We start from the raw sequence: 8,292 nt of genomic DNA, 5'->3' as shown, positions 1-8,292 counted from the left end.
ATAGGCTCACACTTCACCCAGACCGTTGCTCGGTCCGTTTGACAAATGGGTGTTCCGGGAACCGAATCTTTTTGATAAAAAAAGGTCAAGATGCAAATGGGGTTTGGAAAAAGATGGGATCTTTGATAGATGTGAATTTTAGTAGAGAAGCCATTGATGCAGTTGGATGCAAAGGGAAGCTTTATATGGTGAACGGTGGTAAAGAAGGGATGCTTTATTGTCTGGTAATATAATAAGGGGTTTTTTAATATTATGTGTTTTTTTTTAATTATTGAAATACATTAATGAAAATTTAATGCCCAAACTACCCCTTTAGAAAAGGACAAAAAAGGTTATTAAATCAGTCAAAATTCAAACATTTTGAGATTTGGACTAAAATGGCAATAAAATGCAAACCACAGGGACCCATATGTGTTTTTCTTACTTTTTTTTTATTTTTTATTTTTTATATATACAACTTACTTTGATTCAGGTAAAGGAGATAGGAACATCTATTTACGAGTGACAGAGTAGCAAGACACGTTTATGCAAACCTATTTATATTCCCCTCTTTATTCCCTTTTCTGTTCCCAATCTGCACTCACTTCACCTTCATCTCCAAACCCTAAAACCTTCTATTTCTCAATCTCCAAATCAGGCTTTCCATATGGCTACTTCCACCACCAGCACCGTCTATATCAACGTCATCGAAGACGTCGTCAACAAAGTCCGCGAAGAATTCATCAACAATGGCGGTCCCGGCGAAGGCGTTCTCAACGAACTTCAAGGAGTCAGTTTCTTTTGCCCTATTTTTCACCTCATTTCTCTCTATTTATCTCTAATTTCTATTTTGATTGTATCCGGTGATGTGTTGAGTAGTGTAGATCTGGTTTTATTAGGTTTTTTCGTTGACGTGAATTTCAACTAACTTCAAGGAGTCAGTTTGTTATGACCTAATTTCTCTATAATTATTCTTTAGTTTCAGTTTTGATAGTTTTGATTGTATCCAGTGATGTGTTGCTTAGTGTAGATCTAGTTTTGTTAGGTTTAGCTATCGTTGTTTGATTTCGTTGATGTGAATTTCAATGAACTTTTAGGAGCCAGTCTGTTATGACCTATTTTTCTCTAATATTTCATTATTTATTCTCTAATTTTGGTTTGATTGCATTCGGTGATGTGTTGTGTAGTGTAGATCTGGTTTTGTTAGGTTTGGCAGCGTTGTTTGGTTTCCTTGACGTGAATTTCAACGACCTTCAAGAAGCCAGTTTGTTTTGACTTAATTTTTCTCTAGTTTTGTCTCTACTATAAGTTTTTATAGCTTTGATTCTATCTGGTCATGTGTTGTTTAGTGTAGATTTAGTTTTGTTAGGTTTTGGTAGCGTTGTTTGATTTCGTTGACGTGAATTTTGTGGAATTTTGTTTGGATTCGTGAGTGTGAAAATGCGAAATTTGTGTTAATTGGTTGCTGTTTTTTTGGTGGTTTGGTTAGTTGTGGGAGTTGAAGATGATGCAAGCTGGTGCTATAGTTGGTCCGATCGATAGATCTGCTGTTGTGAAATCGATGGCGCCTGGTGCTGTTTCGAACACTGTTCATGATCTGAACGTGCCGTACGAAGGTCCGGACGAGTACGAGACTCCTACGGCTGATTTGCTTTTTCCTCCAGTGAGTAATCTGTTGCTGTCTTGTGGTTGTGTGAAAAATTGTTTGTTTACAAACTGGTTTGATTGGAATTATATTGGATGCTTAAGTTTTACTACTTCGCCAAGAAAGTTTAGGGGTATCCTGGGCTACCCCTCGCAACCACATAGATCCGCCCCTGGCTAAAATGATTATGAATTGGCTTCCTTATTTCATTTATTGTTCATACGTTCATGGTTTGTATATTATGTGGAATGTTATCTGCAGACGCCGTTGCAGACTCCAATGCAAACACCCTTGCCTGGTCAAACACCATTACCGGGAACAGCTCCAACGCCATTACCAGGGACCATGGAGAATTCATACAATATACCCACTGGAGGCACTCCCATCACCCCAAGTGATTATTCTTCTATAAATGAGAATGGAGCTTCTGGAAGACCTAGCGCGTACATGGCAAGTGGTTTTTCTTTTATCATTTTTATTGGTTTTTCAATATGTTTTTTTAGCCAAAGTTATTCCATCCGTTATGTATATTTGTTATTACATTGGTTCCATAGTTATTAACGATAGCGACAAGCTACCTATACTCTACGTAGCGATAGCGATAAAATAACGAGCAGTATTTTACGTTTAGTGATACACTAGGGGAAAATTTTAGAAACATTTATATGTACATTATATCCAAATAAGCTGTTTTATATGTATGCTTAACAAAAAACCTAAAATCCTGCTATTTTATACCTATAAAATCCCGCTATTTATATTAAAGCAGAAAAAAAAACCTAAAATCTCGCTATTACCAGCTATAAGGCGCCAAAATCAAATAGCGACACATGAGTGCTACGCTATGCTATTCACTATTGTGCTTGCTATGAACGCTATTAATAACTATGATTGGTTCTTTTGGTTGTCGATGATCATAAGGGTACTCTAAATATCCAACTGTAAGAAAAATCTGTTTGATTTAGTTTTTTTGTGATTGAAGTTGTAGACTTTATAAAACTTCATTTTTCTGTACAGCAAGCACCATCTCCTTGGATGAACCAAAGGCCCCCTCTAGACGTGAATGTTGGTAAGATATCTCTGAATAGTGGTATTGAACATGTAGATACATTTAAATATATTTATGCTATCTTATGATTTTATTATATATAATATATATTGTTTCAGCTTACGTGGAGGGCCGTGAAGACGTGGACAGAGGAGCAGCCAATCAACCACAAACTCAGGTTACCATAGCAATGTTATTATCATCATTATTATGGAATAATGAGCTCTATTTTTATTGTTTTATGTTTAGAGGTAAAGACAAATTGTGCTGGCGTACTTTTCTCCTTATCTCAATTATGACATTATTGTAATGTGATTGTAATTATAACCTCAACCACAAGTTCACTTTTAATTGACATAGAATTGAAAGCCACATCATTTACTTAAAACTGTTTTGTATAACAAAAGGCAAAAAGGTCAAACAACATGTACATAAATGCATTTATCTTCATTAAAGTTGTCATTAATGGCATGCTTCTTTTTGTCACCATTTCTCCCTCTGCGGGCAGGGATCCCCTTGCACTTCCTTTAAACTATCAGTTAAATAGTTAGCACTTAGCAAGCAAATATGGCCTGTGGGAAGAAACCTGATTTTTTTTGGGTCTATGTGATTTACGTATACTGTATTATGGTAATATGTAGTTGTTTTGCATACCATTATCTTGTCTCTTTTTGAAAGAGTTCCTTCTCACATACTAGCTTATTTAAGAACAAGCTTTATGTTATAGATGTAATGACAAGCTCTAGTATCCAGAAACTCTTTGATAAGTATCTAGTTAAAAACTTCATTTAGTATTCAGAAACTCTTTGATAAGCTCTATGTTGTTAATATAATGATCTTGTAAATTTGACTTGTTTATAGCTTGTTACTCTCTGCTCAAGAGTAGGTTATATTTGATCGGCTCAAGTTAGTTTGTAAGCATATGGAATTTAGAACGCAAAAGAAAAAATGTTACTTGTGTCATGTCTTTGTTAGCCAATTTATTAATTTGTTACAAAAGAAAGTTATTATCTCATAAGCCATGTCCATTTTCTTTTTATGTTCTATGTTTAATGCTTCATACCGTGCATTTAAAAGTTTATTTTTAGCTTGCAAAACCATAAGCTTGAGAGTTGGTTCTTATACCACCTTTGGAAGGCTGGGTTAGTTTGTTTACATTTGTATTAGTTTATAAAATTATTTTGTTTGCATTTATACTAATTTTTAGGGCCGCTTTCTTTCCATGTGAATAAAAAATACCTCCCATGGGCATCTTGTATAACGGATCTAGGGACTAAACTGATCTCTTTTATAGGAGTGTTTGTTATTGATTATAATCTTTTAATTGTAGGATTTCTTTCATTTATCCGCTGGAAAACGTAAGCGGGATGAGTTGCCTCCTCAATATCGTCCAGGTGGATATATCCCTCAGCAAGATGGAGCTGCGGATGTGATAACTGATAAACTTGAGGTAAGCACTACTTTTTGGTGACTGAGTATTTATTATTAGTTTTAGACAAATTTGCACAAAACAACCTTTTTGTATTATCAAAACTCTGGTTAACACCGAGGAGGGTATAAATGTCATTTCACCCCTCATTGCTGCACATATGATCTTCACATTTCACAATCTCGTAAATCAAACAAACCCATCTTCTCTTCCACGGTTCCACCCCACGGCCACTCACCTGCACCTCCGTCACCTGAAAATTCCCCCGGTTAATAATAATCATCTCTTAAAAACTGTCAACTACTCTTAACACCACCTTCCACGCATTAAACCCACCACATCCGACGTCACCACTACACCATCTGCAAACAACCACCCACGACAACCGACGACTAAACCACCCAACACCGCCGCACCATTGTTGTTGCTGTTGTGAATAGATAAGAAAGCAGTGGCCGGTGTGGCTGCTGTTGTTGTTCAACGAGATAAGTTAGAGAGAGGGAGTAGAAAGAGCGGCTGTGTTATTTTGAATAGATAGGGTTTGTGTTGAGTTGCAGAGAGAGAGGTTTTATAACAAAATTAATAAATAAAAGGTTTTAAAATAACTGAAATATCCTCACATGCTGACTTAACCTAGAAATTTAACAGTGTTTCCAAAAGGTTGCTCCCTGTGTCAAAATATTAAGTTAAAAGATTGTTTTTGGTGAATTTTAAACTGAAAAGTATAATGTGCAGTTTTGATAATACATAAAGGTTGTTTTGTGCAATTTCTTATCTATTTCATCCTCTGTAGAGTGTAGACTGTTATTTTTTTTTCTCATTTTTTGTATGATAACATATGTGACCTATCTTTTGGTTTCAGGTTGGTCAAGGAAGCAATCCTCAACCTGGTCATGGACTTAAGTTGACTTCTATGATTCCTCAACTAGATGGGCCTATTCCCGATCTCTATGATGATGCACTTTCTACACCGAATGTAAGCATGCCCTTTTTAGATACCCAAAAATTTCTATAGAACCAGGGGGTCGAAAACGTATATACCCAAAAATTTCTATACGAAAACCACATATATTACACTACTGAGCGGGAACCCCCCGGGCCCCTTAAAAGCTGCGCCCCTGTCTGTTCTCAATATAGTTTTCCTGTATACTGTCACACACACACACACACACACCTAGTTATTATCAGCATTAATGCATGAATTTAGTTTCAAAAATTAGCATGGGACTTCGAAGTATTAGATTATGATTTTTTAAATATGATTTATAATCTCGAATAAATAAGCAAACCTCTGAGTGTTAGCGTTCATGACTCTTAACCGATTGATTGCTTTCCTGTGACTGAAGATTTACAACTATCAAGGAGTAGTAAATGAAGACTACAATGTAGCAAACACACCTGCTCCACCAGGTAAATCCATTTTATTTTTTTTACTGTGTTTTTATTGGGTCTGAATCTGGTATTTTGTGTTGCTTAAATCCGTTCAGAGCTACAAGCACCGACTCCTGCTTTGATCAATCAAAATGACGCTTTAGATGATGATGAAGACGAGCCTTTGAATGAAAATGACGATGATGATGATCTTGATGACGTGGACCAAGGCGAGGAACTAAATACTCAGCATTTGGTTCTTGCTCAGTTCGACAAGGTATGTTATCTGTGGCCATGCGCGCACACACTTATGTGTGGTGCATAAATGTGTGTTTTTGGAACTCAAATTCATGAGGAAATTCATAGCTGAAGGAGATTAGGGTTAATTTTGTCATGTCACAGAACACTGTGACCAAAGTTGTTTTGGAACAATGACATTAAGGATTTCTACTACTCTGTGCAACATTATCTTATTATTTTCATGCATGCATTTATTTTATTATTTTCAGTAATTAAAAAAAATATATATTTTAATTGAGCAGGTGACCAGAGCCAAGAGCAGGTGGAGGTGCACTCTCAAGGATGGCATCATGCATATAAACAACAAAGATGTTTTGTTCAATAAGGTTTGTTTTCTTTTTATTTCACAACATAATTTTTCTCTGATATTAGTTTTCTGTGTAAAAGTTAAATACTCACCATCTGCTCTGTCTCAGGCAACGGGAGAATTCGACTTCTGATTATGCGCATTATAATTTGAATCTTGCAACTGAGGGTGGGCCGGGCTAAAAAAACAAGTAGAGAAGTGAAGGTCTCTTTTTAAGTGAAAAAACGAAGTCGGTTGAGGTAATTGATGTTTATGAGATGGAAGGGTTGGTTGCCTGATGTATATAAAGTTGGAGAGCTTTTGGTTTGGTCCTAGTATTATTAATGGGCTTTACGTTTTTAGTCCCTTGAAAAAAACCACTCGTCTTTCATGGGACAAGTAATTACGGTTGTACCCTTTGGATTTTGCCAACTTTTATATTAAACTGCATTGTTTATTTCATATGTTATCCAATATACCCTTTATTATCCACCCTTTCCACTTACCTATTGGAATTCCGGTCATCATTATCCGGCAAACCCTCAACCCCAATCACCAGTTCCAATGGACACAATTAACCATGCATTACAAAGAACGGAACAAATTCAACGTAGGTGGAACGTAGCGCAAGGAGGGCAAGCAAAATGTTTCGGAAACTATCGAATCCGGAAAATGACAAACAAACTCTCCTTTTTGTTGTGTTTGAAATTTCATTTAATATTTTCAGTACTTTGTTTCTTTCTTAAGTCGTAGATGGACGTTGTGTTGTACTCATTTCTTTTATCAATAAAACGGTTCAGTTTAATTTCAAAAGAGTTGAATGCCATTTTAGTTCCTGTGGTTTGAGCCATTTTGCTGCTAGTTTAGTCCAAAGGTTTCATTTTTAACCTTTGGGTCCAAAAAGGTTTCACAGTTGCCATTTTAGTCCACTTGGTTAACTTTATCCATTTTTTTTGTTAACGAGAAAGCCAATTCAGTCATTTTGTATGTAATTTTGTTAACTAAAAGGGCAATTTAGCCATATAAAATGACTGAATTGGCCTTCTCGTTAACAGAAAAAATGTATGAAGTTAACCCAGTGGACTAAAATGGTAACTGTGAAATCTTTTTGGACCTACAGGTTAAAAATGAAACCTTTGGACTAAACTAGCAGCAAAATGGCTCAAACCACAGGAACTAAAATGGCATTTAACTCATTTCAAAATTTGTTATCATTTTATAAGATAAAATTTTAATCGATCAGTCCCTAAAGATGATAAATCTTCTCGATGGCTAAATAGATAGGCAACTCGCAAGCCAAGATCATGGTAATAGTGGTAGTGGTATTGGACCCTCCAACCATGGGAGCAGAGGAAATAACCTCCAAGCCTTAATAGCCGAAGAGGTCAATAAGGCCATGGCAAAATTTATGGCCAATTATAAGTGTCCGAGCCATCGAGACAAATTTCTAAATCCACCCCTCACTCAATTGTCCCTAAATCCCATAGTTCTAACTGTTCCTCTAATAGGAGTAGGACTAGTGGTTCGGAACGTGTCACGAAAAGGAAACCTCAAAGGGGATGCTTTGGCATGGTGGAAGGTCATGATCCAAGCAAGTGGAAAAGTTTTCCTATATAACATGGGCTGGAAAAAGTTAGTTGAACTGCTGAAGGGAACTAATTAGCCGTCTCATGAAATTGAGAATGTAGAGTCAGACTTTCTACAGCTGACCATGAAAAACCTAGATTGTAAAAAGTACACCTCAGGCTATAACTCAATGTTTAGGTTAGTACCCTACTTGATAACCCCTGAATCTATATCGCTCGATGCATTGGAGGATTAGCACCAGAAATTAGAGGAATGGTGAAATCCTCAAACCTCGCTACCTTCTGATCCATTGTGGATCTAGCTCACGCTCTAATCGAAGATGATATTCGATTATGAGCAGCTAAGTTTAAGATAGATACTAAGAGAAATCGGGAAGATAACCACTATACAAATTCCAAGAAAGGAAGAACTGATTCTAGAGGGAATCAGTCAAGACCTAGTAGGGATAGACCTGAGTGCAAAGTGTGCAGAAAAGTACACTTTGGAAAGTGTTTCTTTGATCAACAAAAGAATTGTGGCATCTGCAAGAAGCCTGACGACAAAACCCATTAATGCAGAGATATTAAGAATGCGGTTTGTTATGAATGTGGGGAAAAGGCCACACTAGAACCAGTTGCTCTAAGTGTGCAACTGATGGAGGTTCTAAA

The 8,292-nt window shown here is 36.5% G+C and overlaps 1 protein-coding gene across 1 annotated transcript; it reads left to right on the top strand.

Annotated features, from left to right (window-relative positions):
• Nucleotides 1-477: 477 nt before the first annotated feature.
• LOC110868272 (transcription initiation factor IIA large subunit) lies at nt 478-6,520 on the top strand. The gene is made up of 11 exons (XM_022117400.2): nt 478-769; nt 1,469-1,642; nt 1,886-2,074; nt 2,642-2,693; nt 2,792-2,850; nt 4,003-4,122; nt 4,964-5,077; nt 5,448-5,511; nt 5,589-5,749; nt 6,015-6,098; nt 6,189-6,520. Exons 1-11 carry the CDS (start codon nt 647-649, stop codon nt 6,210-6,212), a joined length of 1,164 nt encoding a protein of 387 aa, XP_021973092.1. The 5' UTR covers nt 478-646; the 3' UTR covers nt 6,213-6,520.
• Nucleotides 6,521-8,292: the final 1,772 nt, after the last annotated feature.

The sequence above is a fragment of the Helianthus annuus genome, chromosome 1, assembly GCF_002127325.2.
Source record: "Helianthus annuus cultivar XRQ/B chromosome 1, HanXRQr2.0-SUNRISE, whole genome shotgun sequence".
Lineage (NCBI taxonomy): Eukaryota > Viridiplantae > Streptophyta > Magnoliopsida > Asterales > Asteraceae > Helianthus > Helianthus annuus.
Note: the sequence above shows the minus strand (reverse complement) of the source record. Positions and strands in the feature narration are given on the sequence as shown.

Coding starts and splice junctions, on each gene's coding strand:
- LOC110868272 (XM_022117400.2), top strand. CDS start 647: ATGGCTACTTCCACCACCAGCACCGTCTATATCAACGTCATCGAAGAC. Junction 770..1,468: donor TTCTCAACGAACTTCAAGGA/GTCAGTTTCTTT, acceptor TGGTTTGGTTAG/TTGTGGGAGTTGAAGATGAT. Junction 1,643..1,885: donor CTGATTTGCTTTTTCCTCCA/GTGAGTAATCTG, acceptor TGTTATCTGCAG/ACGCCGTTGCAGACTCCAAT.